Source organism: Haemaphysalis longicornis, unplaced genomic scaffold, assembly GCF_048455015.1.
Source record: "Haemaphysalis longicornis isolate Haplotype H1 unplaced genomic scaffold, Haemaphysalis longicornis Haplotype H1 scaffold_4, whole genome shotgun sequence".
Classification (NCBI taxonomy): domain Eukaryota; kingdom Metazoa; phylum Arthropoda; class Arachnida; order Ixodida; family Ixodidae; genus Haemaphysalis; species Haemaphysalis longicornis.
This window is the reverse complement of record NW_027526361.1, coordinates 27138584-27154853: the sequence shown is the minus strand read 5'-3', so window position 1 is coordinate 27154853 and position 16270 is coordinate 27138584. Positions and strand designations below refer to the sequence as shown.

At 47.2% G+C, this 16270-nt stretch overlaps 1 protein-coding gene across 1 annotated transcript in view; it reads left to right on the top strand.

Annotated features, from left to right (window-relative positions):
- Amph (amphiphysin) overlaps nt 1-15284 on the top strand; it is an 80076-nt gene extending 64792 nt beyond the window's left edge. The window contains 5 exon segments of the mRNA XM_077706215.1: nt 9656-9795; nt 10454-10513; nt 10515-10556; nt 10928-11029; nt 11584-15284. Of these exon segments, the coding sequence (XP_077562341.1) occupies nt 9656-9795; nt 10454-10513; nt 10515-10556; nt 10928-11029; nt 11584-11664 (425 nt within the window). The 3' untranslated portion in view covers nt 11665-15284.
- The last annotated feature ends 986 nt before the right edge of the window (nt 15285-16270 follow it).

Sequence of the window (16270 nt, the reverse complement as noted above, 5' to 3'; positions counted from 1 at the left end):
AGTACAGCGTACCGCGGCTCAGCTTTCTTATGCTTACCCCCATCTTACCATTCCCATTTATGCCCCCTCCCCCACATACTTGAAATACTATGTGCCCTCACTAAATATGCACAGAACACACTGCTCATTCAGTTTTTATCACAGCATGCTGCTCCTGCCTGAGGCCCAACAAAACAGATCTTGACAAAAGCTTTGCCTAAAAGTCTTGCCAAGTTTATTCCTCCCCTGCTTGCATTTTTGGCATAGCCAGTTTAAAGCTAAAGGTTTACCACCACAGTGGAGTGTCATTTCTTGAACGAACTGGTTATCCATAGCGAAAAGCTCTGGGGGGAAGAAGACGCAGCAAGATGATGGAACAGTGCGCTCCACAGTGGGCCACAGAGCTTATAGCCTTGTTCAAAGAGCTCTGCAAGTGAACATTTTTTGTAAAGTTGCCTACTGGCAGAGACAACTGAAGATACATTTTATCAGTCCAGCAATGCCCGAATAAGGGCCAATTTTAAATCCCGCTACATAGTAAAATTTCTGCTGCTGCTGCCTCCGCTACCACCAATGTGCTGTCCAAAACTAAACTTAGCTAGGCTCCCATTTGGTTTGCGCCATGCTTGTGCCCTTTTCCTGTGACCACTCTGCTTTACGAGGCAGCGTGTGGACGAGATGTGTGGTAGGGGCCTCTAATGTCGCGTAGCTGTGTGCCCGGCGAAGCCTACAGCCTCTGGGGGCTGCCCGGGGTTTGCGCCCTGCATGGATTGGCTGCTGTCGGCCGCATAGCCAGTTATGGCCTGGGGCCATTGTGTGGGCTGGTCTAGGCGGCCGCAATGGTGCGAGGTGGTTGCATTTGAGGTATTCAAAGCACCTCCGTCGGTATTGGTGCGCCAGGGCGAATGTACTTTTGCAGTTCGTACAACTTTTTGGAAAATGCGTGCATTTACGCAAGCAGTTAGCGAATATCCGGGACTTCAGATATTTTGCACTTAGTCTTTGCATCTTGATTTCATTGGTAGTGTGCTTTGAGGTATACTAGTATTCGAATTTTTGGAGGCATTGAAAGTATTGAACAAAAATGCACCCGCCGCGGTGGCTCGGTGGCTAAGGCGTAGTGGTGCTGAGCCCAAGGACGCGAGTTCAAACCTGGCTGCTGCGGTGGCTGCTTTTCTGATGGAGGCGAAAAACGAAAACGCCAGTGTGCGAGATTTTGGGACATGTTAAAGATCCCCAGGTGGTCAGGATTAATCCTGAGCCCTCCACTACGGTGTGCCTCAAAGCCCAGGGGTAGCTTCGGTGCCTTAAACAACACAATGAAAAAAATACAAATACAGTAGTTTGCTTTGCTGCAAAATTTTATCACCTTCTTGTCTTCACTACGTAGTTGGATTTGCTGGGAAAAAAAAGCTAGCCATGAACGGGTGCTCTATGTAGACCATAGAGTTTCATACTAATATACACTAGAGGGAAATCTGGCGCTACTGTCTAAGTGAGCTGCGCTCCAGCGAGCGTTCAGTTACAGTGCCTAGAATATACTAGGCACTATAGTTCAGTCATGTACCGGGCAGGCACAATCCACTAGTCCTTGGCATGGCTCACGAACAGGCTGAAAAGTTGCCTGTGGCTGCAAAAATGCAACAATATCACTGCAGAAGCTTAAGGGGGCAGTTGGGTCTTTGGGGCCGAAAAACGGTAAAAAAAAGCGTTTTCTCAAAAATGGCATTTTTGGCCTCCACAGCCATTTTTCTATCAGTCTGTAAATTTCCTCATCAAAAGGCACCATATTTTGTTGTTATTATATTATAATAGCATTTTAAAGTGCACTCTACAGCTCAGTAAGTGCAGAATTCGATGGTGAAACGGCACTTTTCTTGCAATGCAAAGCTAGCATTTCATCCTCGGATATCTTGGCACCCAGAGCAGGTACAACTTTAATTCTTTTTTTGCTTCTGATACCGAAATGTGTGGAGAATACAATGTTGGAAACAAATTTTTCAAATGGAAGCTTTGGAAAATTATTTTTGTGTTCAATTGGCACCACCTGCGAGCCATTTCTGGCAGAGCACGGGAGAAGCGAAGTTCTCTGTGTTGTAAAACGACCAAAAATAGCTGAATCAAAAATGTGCTTCCTATGTTGTATTGTTTAGTCATTTGTCTGCCTAGCCACGTGGTAACTGCCATTCTGTATGGAGTGGTTATTTCATAACTGTGACCCAAAATAATGGCAATTAATCATTAATTAACTCAAAATATAATCAACTTATAAAAACTCTAATGGAAAATTTGAAATCAGCACAAAAAACTCTATAACACAGTGCAGTTTCATTAAAATTGGTTGGTAAATAAAAAAAATAGCTCTAAGACCAGTCTGCCCCCTTAATTGAATTTGTTTTATTGTTATAAAATTAAAGCTCCAAAAAAATGTAGTTGTCAGGGATTATTGAGAAGCTTCATGAAAGATGAACAAAAAAACAATGTTACTCAATTTTATTGATTTTGGCTTCAAAACGAAAAAGAAGCCATGTGGCTAACCAAGCCAAGGAGGCGAGGAACGTCGCAAGCAGCAATGGCGCCTCCCGCGGCGGCCCGCAAATGCAGCGCCAGATTTCCCTCTAGTATATATTAGTATGAAACTCTATGATGTAGACCAAAGAAGTAGTAATCATTTTTACGTTTTATTATTTGATTTGCGATGTTTTGATTCATGTGCCATCTGCAGTGAGACATTTGCATGCCCCATCCTAATTAATCATGAAGTAATAAAAAAAATTTCATGCATGTGTGGTTGTGGCAAGTGTTATATACAGTGAATTAAACATGACGGGGAGCTAAGCAAAAATGGACTCAACTACTTAAGGGAACGCAGTCTCAGCATTGCGCATTACACAGCGCCGATGTCTCTTGAGCCCTCTTGCTTGACTTCATCAAATGCGTGCACTGTTAACTACATCATCAAAAAGCCACCAGCCACCAAACTAACCCAAAATATTTACTCACTTTATGCACCATATTACAGTAGAACCTCGTTGGTACGTTTTAAAAAAATAACTTGAGGGAGAAACTTACAATCCGGTAAGAAAAGTGTTCACAATTGAGAGTGTAGTAACCAGAAAATCGTATGAACCAAGAACGTATCAACGGGGTTCTTCTGAGTTAGGCCTATTTTCCTGCCCTCTCTTTTCTTCTCATTCCTCCGATCTTGGCCCTCCTGCAGGTGCAATCATGCATTCTCAGCGTGTTTTCATGACCAAATCTTAAAATGGTCATATCCCATTTTGTTGTGACTACTTTGAGGGCATTTTGAAAGTCTTAGATACCCGACTTGGGAAACGACTGCACCGAAGACTTATTACTTGTGATGCTGTCGCAACAAGCTCCTGTATAGCTTCATGTCAGCGCTCTTAATTGTAATCTCGAGACTATGTGGATCGACTCGGTGGCCTGACTCCCTGCTGCTTTTGCTTGTATGTGGAGTTTACAATGGATCGCTGCCTGCGATGCCATTGTTGATGTGAGGCTACGCATAGCAGCGGCCTGTTGCACATGTGTCATTTTAATGGAGTTATTCCGGAAATTTTTTAGTCCATCTGAAGATGCGCCATGCCGTCTGCCGCTGCAGTTGCCAGATCACTATCTAGTGTGAGGGCTCACGTTCAGCCTAGAGTGCTTACTGACTGATTGTGGTAGTCATGAGTGTGGTCGTTGCGACGTGTGTGGTGTAAGTCTCCATGCGAAGCATGGATGAGTGTGCTCTAGGCCATGTGATACTGCTGCGGCCTCTCTAGAGCGGAGCCATGGGATGGCAGGTGAGCCGCTCCCTCAGAGGTGGAGAGAAATGGGGAGGGGGCCTTCGCTGGTCTGCCCTCGATGCACACCGCCCAGGTACGTGCTGTGTGCGGCCGCATCTTGCGGAGCGTCGCTCCTGCGCTTCCTGCGAGCCCCGTGGCAGTCCCCAGACACTGACGAGCTGTGCAGGGCACTTGCATGCGCCGATGCATGTGTATGTGCGTATGTGTGCTGTGCTTTGTGGGACGACACTGGTATGGTCACGGCGTGTCGAAAGAGGCGGAACCTTAGTAGCACTCTTTCCGCGCGACTTTGTCTTGAAACCTGCGGGCAGCCAAAACGGTTGACAAACATAGATGTTATGTGTGTGCGCATAGAACAATCTTCAGCATGCACACTCCAATTCCTATTGATATATACCGGGGGGTCTCAGACACGTGGCCCGCATGTGGTTCGCGGACCTATCGATTGCGGCCTGTCCCACACGAGTCTCTTCGTTCAGTTTTTTTTTTTTTTTTTTAAGTGCACCCAATGCGGTCATCACGTGTTAAAGCATCACATTGAAACAAATATTTTATATTTCAGCGTCGCGTCGAGATTTTAGTCATTCTGGAGATCGCTATCAATATGTTTCTCGAATCCGGACACCAAATTTACGATATTTACAACATTTACAAGATGTGCGAAAGGGCTTGTTTCTTTCAAATAGCAAAGTTAGCCGACATTTTGTTGCCCCCCTCCTTTGTTTCAACCTTCTTTGCTGTCCCGGTCCTATTGGGACTGCATTTCATTACTGTGGCCCGCTCACTTATGTGAGTTTGAGGCCCCTGATATATACTGTCTGCAGCAAGAATAGCAGTACGTAGTTCTGTCATGGAGGTGGGTAGGGAGGACACGTGGACTGCACAAGTCACCAAATGGATACTAAGTGTGCGGCAGAAAGCCAAGCGGGGCAGTGTGGTGGAAACGTTTACAGGGAGGCTGGCACAGCCATAAGGCATACAGGAGGTTATTGGGAGAGGCCTTCTTCTGGACCGCCAACAGATGACATCTTGGAGCGCAGGGGTGGCCACATTGTTTCTGTTTCGAGCCTGTTCCGAACATTGCTGAAATCGAATCCTACTGGCAAAGACTCTTTTATGTGTTCCCACGTGGCAAGCATAGAGCCACTGGGAACGGTACATTTCTTGCCCTGTCCTCGTCGTACAGGGATCATATGTAGCACGACTCCTGTTCCCATCACATTGCAGACAAGCATATTTAACAGGGCACTTTTCTTGCCTGTTTGCTACTGGTTCAGATCAGAAGCAGATCCAAAGTTTCCAATTTTGTCTGGATAGCCTTGAGCATGTGCAGGCGAGAGAGAGGTGGCACTGCTGTAGACCGTGCCCTGCCCTCTTTTTTTTTTTTTTTTTTTTTTTTTTTCTTTTCGTCTTTCTGAAATTCACCATTTGGTCGACGAGTCTCGCAGAATGTAGCTCAGCATGGTGGGTCACCGATGCCTGGTCACACAGGGCACCTCAGCTTATGCCTGTTACTCTTGGAATAGTAACTCCTTGTGATGACTTTGATGCCCTTGGGACATCAGAAGGTGGAGTCTCCGGGGAATTAAACTCGAGACAAGCAGTTAATGTGCCAAAAGTTAGAGGCCTTTCTTTATTCACTGCATAGGGAACGTCCTGGATCCTCTGAGAACACGCCCAGTCAATGTGTGCTGGACTATTAATAATAGTTGATACAAGCAGTCACATTTTGGGCTGCCACATGAACGCTTTTTCTTTGAGAGTGCTGGGGCAATGCACGTAAGATGACTACATCACTTTAACCGGGCTGTTTTCCATGGCACAAGGCAATTCAAGACATGTGCCTGTCCCGCTGAACTGCTGAGCGCTTCGGGTCACTTAGCAGATTGTTTTGTCGCCTCATGCCCCCTTTTTCCTACATTGTAGATCAGGTGCCCATCACTTATCCGTGTGTTCAAGATTTCGGCACACGTTAAAGATCCCCAGGTGATCAAAATTAATCCGGAGCCCTCCACTACGGTGCGCCTCATTGCCTGTGTAGCACCGGCGCATTAAACCTCATAGTCAATCAATCAATCAATCAATGTCCATCGTTTATGACTGCCACTTTTGTGGGCCGTCTTGTCAGAGGGGTGGATGCATATGGATGTAAAATGATGTAAAATGGTGCTAATCGGGCTGGGCTCAGAAACTCGCTTGACTCTGCACGAATTTTGTCCCTGCCCGCAGTCTTGGTGCACGTGCTTCAGTGCATGCGCCAATCTCTTTGTGGACTTTCTTGTGCATTGCTTTTACTTTTCATTCAGTCCGCTTCAAAACAGAAGGTAGTCTGTTCTGTCAGTAAATATTGCATATGCAAGTGTTTCTGTGTAAGGATCTTAAAGTGGAATGATTCGTTTGCCATTGTTCTTTTGTATGCCTTTGTCTCAACAGACACACGATGGAACAAAGTTGTTTATGCACATACGTACCTAAAATTTAGGGGAAATTCAACTGTTCGAATGAACATTGCTGATGGGGTTCTAATAGCCGCAATGCAGTTGGCTTCTTTCTTTCTTCGTTTTGATAAGGCATAACACCACTTCCAATTTTCGTTCACACACACACACACACACATGCAAAAAAAAAGAGAGAGAGAATCCTCCTTAACATTTGTGTGAGCAGACATACCGTGGCATGGATTGATCTAAGGGTTGTGAAGGACAGAGATGTGCAACCATACCCCAATACAAGTTGGAACCCCCCCCCCCCCCCCCCCCCCAAAAAAAAGAAAAAAACTTGGTCCTCGTCCTTTCGACTACCTAAGTTCCCTCTGTAATTATTTTTGCCTGACTGTGCTATTGACACTTTTAGCTAAGTCACAGTAGGCCCTGCATCAGAAGAGCTTTATTGCAATTTTGATATCAGGAGCCATCACACCATAGATAATATCAATTAACAAATTGTCATATATGTTGAACTGTTGATGCTGCATGGCACATTAATGTTGGCTCTTTAATTTGTCTTACAAAAGAAACAGTAAATTCGCCATTGTTATTATCCGTTTTGGTTGAATTTAGGTGGGGCGTTAGTAAGCTGCGAGATTTACCAATGCTATGCAACTCAATCGTTGACAAGGAGTGCTACTTGGTCTGGACAACCTAGGAGGAACCCACATGCCAAAATATAGCATTATTTAGGGCTGTTACTTGCCAGCTGCAACCTAGCGCAATACGGCTCATTTTACTTCGGTTGTGTCAAATCTGTGGCAGCTGGGCACGCCGATAATGTTGTGGACAGGGGGCTCTTTCCCGTTGCTAATGGCCGTGCACACCACACACTTACGAGCGGGCTGGGTAAAAGAAAAGAACAAGCAGTTGGGCGTTGCCTACAGAAGACGCTGCACAAAAAGGCCACTGTTGGCAAGGCCAATCCGAACTTGTCCACATAGCCAGATGAAGAGTGCGGATTCACAGAATCCAAGGAGCATGCGCCTGTGGGCTGCCTCTCATGGAGTCTCTTTTTGCTCAAGATGGAGCTATAGTTGGCTGCTACCACCGGTTGTTACGGTTCACGGAGGCACCATTTGGCTTACGTGCAGAACGCCATCTCCGCCTGCTCCTTCTCCCATCTTTACTGCATCCACTGCCTTAGAGCTGAGGGATTATTTCTGAAAAGGAAACCAGGGTCAGGCTGCATGGTGCGTGCCCTCGGTCTCCCCATGCAGGGGCAGTGTTAGCTCAACCTCTGCAGCAAGGTGTGTGTCGCGATTACGGGTCCATGCACTCGCTCAGCCTTTTACTAAGTGTCTCGCGAAGGAAGGGCAATGTCGGGAGGCAATTTTAGCACCTCGGGGGCAAAAGAAATAAAAATAAAATGATTTTGCAGAACCGGGAAATCCAGGTGATTAAATAGCGAAAACATCGTGTGGCTTTGATGTAGGAAGGGATGCAGAAAGATTGATCTCTAGAAAATCGACATCGCCGTATACGAGTCCCAACAAGCTTATTATGTTCTAACCTAGCTGAGGTGATGGAGCTATTATGCGATGTGTGATAAACAAGCCATTCCTTTTGACACTGTTGAGAATTTTCTATTGTACCGGTGCACAGTGAAACTCCTGCTGTGCGTGGGGTTTTTCTTGTGGTCTCCTTGACTGTTGTGCAGCCCCACTTTTAACTTCCCAAGCTCAGCTAGTATTTTTCTCTGGAGTTTCCTTGGTTCGGTCGGCTCAAATCTCTATTTCATTTCTTTAAATGTCTGCATTCAACTCGAGACATTCCTGGAGTGGCAGGAACGTTTCCAGGAATGACGAGTTTCATTGTGTGCTTTAATATGAGCGTGCACAGGGTGTTCACGCTGTCCCTATCCCTGGTCTTGTTGCTGCGCCCGCTAATGACACTGCGTACGCTTAGACGCACTAAGGTGCATATAAGTACAGAGCGCTTGTGCGAGTAAGTTCCTTACACGTCAGACGACCAAGTTTATGGGCACCATCGCATGTGCCCACAAAAATAGCCAATCATTTAATGACAATTTCGCTCAAGTGAGTGAGTAGCACTAACGGCACATCTGGTGTCCGTGCCGGGCATGTTATCAAGTTAATGTTTCTGGGCAACACTAAGAGAGCAAGAAAGAGCAAGGCTGCCCCCCACGAGCAAATAAATGAAGGTACTCCTAGTTACAAAAGAAACTAAAGGGGGTAGCGGTCGAGAATGGCTAGCAAGATAAGACGCCCCAATAAACATCTCTCCCTCAAGCCGCATTGTGCTGATAGCTGCTTGGCTGCCACGGGGTGTTGTTTAGAGACTATCTTATCACCGGATTGTTTCACCGTCAGGTGTAGCTTTGGGTGTCGCTATAAAAAATGAGGGCGAAAAGATTTATGGTAAGCTTTGTCAGGAAAAGCAAGCATTACAAGTCTCAGCACATCAGTTTTCCTGTTGCCTCCTTATGGAAGAAACGTGCCAGGACAGTTAGCCGTCCTCTGCTCCAACAAACCGACAAGCTGTTCAGTCCTTTGTTGCTTGTGCCATACAAAATAAACTACGTAGCTGACTTGCACTTATACTGTGAAATGTCACCATTTTTACATTTCTAAAACCAATGTGTGCACTTGTAAAACCACACAGAAACTGTTGCATGCCTCGCGGCTCACGATCTGATTGGGAGGTCATGCCAATACTTTGACCAGACATCACTTTTACCACCAGAGATCACTTTTTAATGTGTGTTTCAGCATGGCGGTTACCATATGCTATACCAGCACTAGTGGGTCCTGTGTCCCACTTTCTTCTTCTGCTAGTCAGGACAGAAAACACGTTTTAGCAGCTGTTCTGTGCATATTGTGTACTGGCTGGTGAACGGCCGCTTTGGAAGTTTTTCAAAGCGTTGATTAGCATTGGCACACAGGATGTATTTTTCCAATTTAGGTGCTAAGGATGTTGCTCAAACATCGTTGATTATACCTCCAGAACAAGAGTCAGGGGAGAAAACTGTGCCCTACACACTTGCATGAATAGTTTGCGTGTGTTTACCTTTTACTCCCTCATAACATCTTACTGAACAAATTAAAAATACACTTTTGATTGGAGTGGATGTGACGTAAATACGTGTGGCAATTTTACACCCGTGCTTGGAGCTGATTGTTTTTTCCTGCGATACCAAAATGCCGACTTTTGTTATGTGGCTGTGGTTGTAAAATACCCCCAATTCGAGGTGTGCACCCACTTTGTGTCTCTTGCGAAGACGTTTTCAGCGAAAAAAGAAACAGTACGGCGAAACGCCTGGCTTTTGCTGCGACGTTGAAAAGGCTGGCTTACAGCGCCCTAATTATTTGGTAGAAGCTAGCCCTGAGCTTTCCCTTTCTCCCTCGACCCCAGCGGCCCGGTTGGAAAACGAGGACTCGACTCTGGTCAACACGCCAGGCTACCGCGGCAGCTACACGGGCGACCGCAACGGGGAGGCGCCTCACCACAGGAGGGACGAGAAGGACTACGAGCCCGTGGATGTTGGGGCACAGGTGAGCAGCGGCCCCCTCTTTGGCTGGGGCTCGTCCCCGCACCCTATTGAGCTTATCAGGCAGTCCTCCCATATAACGCACACAAACACTCGTGCACACGCGCATGTGAACAAGTGCGGGAGTGTGCGCATGTACACTCGCACATCAACACACGATCGTGCTCGCACTTGTGCGTACACACACGCACACCCTCACATGCACACATGCTCTCGCTTTTGCTTGTATCTCTTGTCTAAACGTGACACTACTGTACGTATACAAACAGCTCTATCGGTTTCAATGCGGGATTCAAAAACCACATAAAGGAATAAGAAAAGACAGCATTTTATTATTGTTTTAACTGTGGACAAGTTTTTAAATAGCTCTTTATCTTGTGTACAGCTATAGGTATGTTGCTATGTGACTCACTGTCATGCCTGCCAGCATTCCTTTTGGCAGTTAAAGGCTGCTAGATCGAAAAATTCTGCTTTTAAGTGCTCTAAGGCCCTACCAGGGAAGCCATTTCGGTTCAAGGTGCTTTAAGTGATGCCCTTGCATTTGGATTGGAGAGCATATACACCGCAAAAATGGGCTGTCTGTCCATTTAAAGGGGGTTCAGTAGGCTGCATGATTCGAGCATGCATCGATGGACCGGGATGGCCCCCATCTCTTTTTGCAGATGAACAGCGATGGTGACAAGTCGGGAGCTGTAGGAGACGAACTGTACGACATCCCCGTGGGGGGCCACGACGACTGACCTGCCAGCCGGCGTACTTTACAGGGTTCGTTAAGCTCACAGCACCTCACTTCTGTTTAATGACTAGGTGATCAAGGATTGGTGATGAGAAGAGTCTCCACGAGGGGTGCCCAGTTTTAACGGGGAGTGTGGCACACAAAATGTGTAGACACGATTAAAAGTTGTCCATCGTGGCCACCTTGTAGTTAAGATGCTGTGGAATAAAGGCCAAGTTATTGAACGTTTCTTTGGGACAATATCAGCACACTGTTTAAATTCGGGCTTGCTAGAGGCGGCCACTTTGCGTAAATAAAAAGCGAATTTGCTGGCATATCTTCCAGTGGTAATTGTGATGCGTGATATTTAGCGGTCTCGTATCTTGGGTGAAGAGAGTGTCCCCGTACTTCTCTTTGACAGGTGCGTGCGACGTACAAATATACGGCCGAGGATGTGGACGAGCTCAATTTCGAAAGCGGCGAAATCATACGAGTCATCGAGTATGACGACCCTGAAGAGCAGGTATGCAGCCGTTGTTGCTTTGAATAACGCGTCAAATTGATGGCCACCCTTGACCAACGGGGAGCTGGTGTTAGCTATCTTCAGTGGGATGTGAGGTTGTGCCTGTCACGGCACATATTTTGGTTTGTTATGGACCAAACAATCACAGCTGTGCATTGAGATTGCATTGTTGTCATCACAACCGTGTGGTTGTTGTGGGAGGCTAACTGTGGCTGGGAATCAGGGTCACACATCGAGCACTGACCTGCCGCGGTGACTCAGTGGCTAGGGCGTTGTGCTGCTGAGCACGAGGACGCCGGTTCGATTCCCAGCTGCGGCGGCCACTTTTCTGATGGAGGTGAAAAGCAAAAACGCCCGCGTGTACGATATTTTGGCGCACGTTAAAGATCCCTAGGGGGTCAAAAGTAATCCGGAGTCCTCCACTGCAGTGTGCCTCATCGCCTGCTTTGCGTCGGCGCGTTAAACCCTACAATCAGCCAAATCAATCAACGTTGAGCACTACCCACCATCGTCGCAGTGTACCATCTTTTTCGCCCCCGTTCTTTGCATGGCAGGAGGAAGGCTGGCTGATGGGCATCAAGGAGTCAACGGGAGAGAAGGGCCTCTTCCCGGCCAACTTCACGCGGCCCATCTGAGGAGGCGCCCTTCCCAGAGCCTGCAGCAAGAGGAGGAATCCCGCACCCACGTAGAGCACTTCACACCCACTGCAGCCCAAGGCGTCGACCGGGGTGCAGGCTGGTTGGCCGAGCGACTCCCCTGTGAAACTGCCGCTATGCTGGTCGTGGCGTTGTGCCCTGCGGCATGGGAGCGAAGGGCGCAGTCATGTGGAAGGCGTGCTCTCTGCCTAGGGACTGCAGTGGCTGCGGCGCAGCGCCTCGCAGTTACGTGCCTTTTGTCGGCTCACTTTAGCTTCCGTTCTGGATCACCCCTGCAGGCGTAGTATGCGCTGTAGTTTATCCCCTCCTCCCTCTCTCTTAGCATTTCAGCCTAATCATGTGCCTGCCGCCTTAGCAGCGGAATTAGGGCTCAGGTGTGCTCACCTCAGCCTTTCGGGCCTCTGAATGCCTATGGGTGCTCCTGATGTTGCAGGAGCATTATACTGCAAGCGTAGAAAAAGAAACCTAATGTTTCTAGCAGCAAGGTACTGCTAGGGTGCCTTTTCATTGTGATTTTGTTTCGAGATTAAAGCAAACTGTCTTTTTCTTTTATTTTGTACCGTCTTTCTGAAGACTCATGTCAGTAGGTCAAGTCAATCGCAATAAGGCGTATTCTGCAACTGGTACTAATAAAACGCAGTGCGTGTTCTATTTGCTTTTTAAAAGAAGTTCTCGGTGTAATTACTGCGAAGGCCCCCAATTAGCTCGGTAGTCTGTGGTCTTGGCCAATAACATTTCGTGCCAAGGCAACATTTAGAAACCATTACGCCAGTTCTGTAAGCTTGTTTCATTGCACCATATTTGTGTGAAATTTCTTCAACATAGTCTGGCAAAGAAAAGAAGCCAGATTCACACTAGGTCAATTGTACTTGTTTATTGTATGCCCGCAAGCACTTCTATTCCCTTTTATATGTGATCAGTAGGCAGTGCGCTTGCCCAAGGGCTTCGCTAATAAACGTCTTCAATTGATGCGCATCTAGATGGGATTTTACAGTGCAAGTTGCACAGGGTGCTTTTTCTGAAGAAACAGCATAGTACAGTTGTAGGTAGGGTCACAACAGAAGGACTTGCAGAGTTCTTCTTGAAAGGGGACAATAATGTGAGGAATTTTCTGGTAGTTTCTAGTTGAGCGCGGTTAGCTGCTCCCTTAGCTCCCTGGTGTCAAATATTGGATTTTTGTAAGGGTGAATGATGTTTCGGGAAAAAAAATAGTGGACTTGAGAAGCGTTTCACATTACTTGTTATCTCCTCTTTCTGTCGTGCTCCTTTCGCGTTGTGCCCTTTTTTGAAGAGATTTCCTTTTGGGTGCCGGGCGCTGTTTTGTCATCCCCATTCCTCAGTTATGTTTGCTGTGAAGGGTCAGTGCCGTGCCGGACAAGTCGTGGGCTGCTTTGTTTCTTCATTTTCCTTTCCAGCGTGAAAAAACTGAGTACTTCAGTGTTTGTTGAGTGTGCTACCTCCATCTCTTGCTGACGAATGGTGCTTTGGCTGCTGTGTGCCATTTTGCTGCCATCAACCCTTCCTGATTGATTCTTAATTCGGGACTGGAAAGTAGTGGCGTCCTCACACTTCACCTTTTCCTCCTGTTAAGTATCGCAGTCTCATTTTTTTTCATGTCACATATGCGCCACACTTCAGAGCCAAATGGTTCAGTTGAAACGCGGGCCCACCTTCAACTATTTAATTCTATTTTTAACCTTTGTGCATGTGTGTTAACTGTCTGCATTCTTCCAACTCCAAAATTTCATTTTCTAGACTGTTTCTGAGGGAGCTGCTATTGCCCCTAGAAACAAACGTTTTTGTCACATCAAGAGTATAAGAATAGTAAACCATTCTTGGAAGGGCACCTTACAATGTGGCAGTAACGTCTGCACCTGGTAATGAGGCTGTTAGCATAAGTGCATCTTACGGATACTTAGGGGCCTTCCCCTCTGGAACTGTTTGTGGAACCCTGAAGCGGAAATCTCTAAAATGCAGTGACTTAGCTCAACAGCGAAGGGACAATCTGACACACTGTGCTTTTGAATGGAAGGCTGCCTGCGTGCAAGGAACTATCGTTTGGTGCAGCGGTGGCCCTTGGCATCTAACGCCGCCACTTTGGTGTATCTCCTCTTGGGAAACAGTCATCCGTCCAATCATGAGGCTGTTTTTTCAGTCATACCTTTTGGCAGCAGCAGGAAAGGGCAATTTCACTGCACCGTAGTACAACGGTCGCAGAATTCCCGAAGCGTGGAGCTGAAGATGCATCTGTCGTTTGTGTCTCTGCGGGGCTCCGGAGGCATTGGCTTTCCCCCAGAGTGGACTCTCTGGCTACAGGAGCTTGCACTCTGCATTGGTGACTGGTCGGCCTTTTTCCCATTGTCATTGATTGTGGGTGCGCATCCAAAAGCGCCTTATATGCGTGAGCAAGTGCCAACTTACGATGTGCATTTCTTAGAAGGGAGTTGAAATCTCTCACTTGCCGTAGTCGTCTTCCACGTTTAATGCACTGCCCTTTTTGCAGTGAACCTTGCAAACGTTTTTGCAAGGCAACATTTTTCTGCAAGGGTGCCAGCGGTAATGTAAACAACTTGCCTTATTTTTGAGAAGGATGTAAGATGTCCGGTAAACCTGTGCCTGCATGACTATTCATGGATGTCCTTTTGGCAGAAATGGCAATTGTCAAAGCCTCTATCATACGGAGGGAAGGAAGTTTATGTAGTTGGGGCAAAAGACTGATTGCGTTTTTTGTCGTAACGAGAGTGAAAGGCCAAAATAAATGTCAAAATGGCAGCCTGGTGCTTAAAAGCCTTCTTTTTTCGACAATTAAAATTACTGTCTTTTTGACAACTGCGAGCTATCATATCTGGGGGCAGCCATTGATGGGCTGTGTAGCCTAGCAGGCTATGAACTGTACTTGTGGTTTCGGCACTAAAACCAATCGATGCGGGACGGTTGAAAGAAGCAATAATTGTGCAGTGTAGTTAGCCAGCGCGTGTATTTTGTAACTGTGGCTGCCCAAACAGGACGGCCCGTTTTTACCGCGGGAAAGACAATTGCGCATTTAAGAATGACTGCCTGGGCGAGAATGGTTTTGATGCGGGCAGCTTTACCTGCAAGTTTGGGTTACCGGTGGTTCTTCGGTAGTTAGTGTGATTAACTGATGCTAGGTGGCCCATAGCCTGCGGCCTAACTGTGACGACCAGAACAGAGCACCTGCTCCCTTGTGCTTTTCAATCGAGAGCAGTCTCCCTAACACGACTGCAGGGTTGCCCCAGGCTTATCAAGAGCCGCAATGTCGTTAGCCCTGTTTTTCGTTGGCCTACTGTGCCTGCAGTCGTGAGTTCATTTTAGTTTTGCCACCCTGCTGTGAAACAAAACGTCTCTCGTTTTTGTGCGTGTGAGATTGTGTTCACGTTTTTTGAGTCCTGATTTAGGTGAGCAAAGAAAATGCACCTTTTGTTGTATTCGAGCTGTAAAAGACTAAAACCTCACCTTGTACGTTAACCATGTCACCCCGTTTTTGCTTGTGTACGTTGTTTTTCCCGACTCACAGTGTAACAGATCTGAAACTGTTCAGTGTATAGTAAAGGAATGAAATGAACTCCACCAACCCCCCACTGGTGTGTGGTTGACTCAGTTTTTACCCAAACGCTGAGGCGTACAACGCCTTGCGTCCGCGCTTTTCAGTGCAAAAGTGAGTGGCTGTGTGTGCATGTGGTAAACAGTAAGTGCACTTTTTTGCTAGCTGATGTGCTGGTCAACGCATTGCTTGGTGGTGAGGCGGGGAATCTCATCTTGTTAGCGGTCCATTTGACACAGCCTGTGTAACATTGCTTACTGGTTAAACGGGATTCACACGATGGATGAGGAGGCCCGTGAAGGCGGACGAATATGTGACGTCAACACATCGCCGGACGGTCTGGCTTGGCGGTGCATTAACACGTGTGGAGCAACTATAGCAGATGTCAGTGTGGGGGAAGCGAAGCCTCTCTCAAGAGGCACACATCGAAACATCCCAACTCTTGATCGCCCACAGTGCCCCCAAATGCCAAGGCACACTTCTCCGGTGCCCGCACTGGTCACTTCCACACGTGTCGACCATGCCGCACCAAAACAAGCTGCCCTTGCACCTGGTACAACCTAAAAATGCTCGACCGCAGTGCCAAAACCAGGTTCCATTCCCCAAGGAGGTCCGCGGCCGTCGAGCGGCACCTAAAACCGGTCACGTGAGTGGGGGCTCTGCGGGCCAGAAATATGCAATTTCTCCGTCGTGTGAATCCCACTTTATCCTCGGGGAATACCAATAGGCGATATGGCACTTTCCTCAATGTATAGGTTGTATTCGCTGGCGTGGTGTGCATTCCAGTAACCATGTGTGCTGCCTTAGCAACGAGGACGCACAGGCTCTGGCATGGCAGCGCACTCATGAGGCCATCCCACCGAGTTCAAAAGTATTACCTTGACATTAACTACTGTTTCGCACAGCGTCTTAAGCCTACCTGTCGCAAGACACATGTGAAATCGTCGGCACAGATCAGCTGATAGCCAGCTGCCGTGTTTGGTATTGGCCACAGATTGCTCATCTGTCGGTGAGTACCTTTCC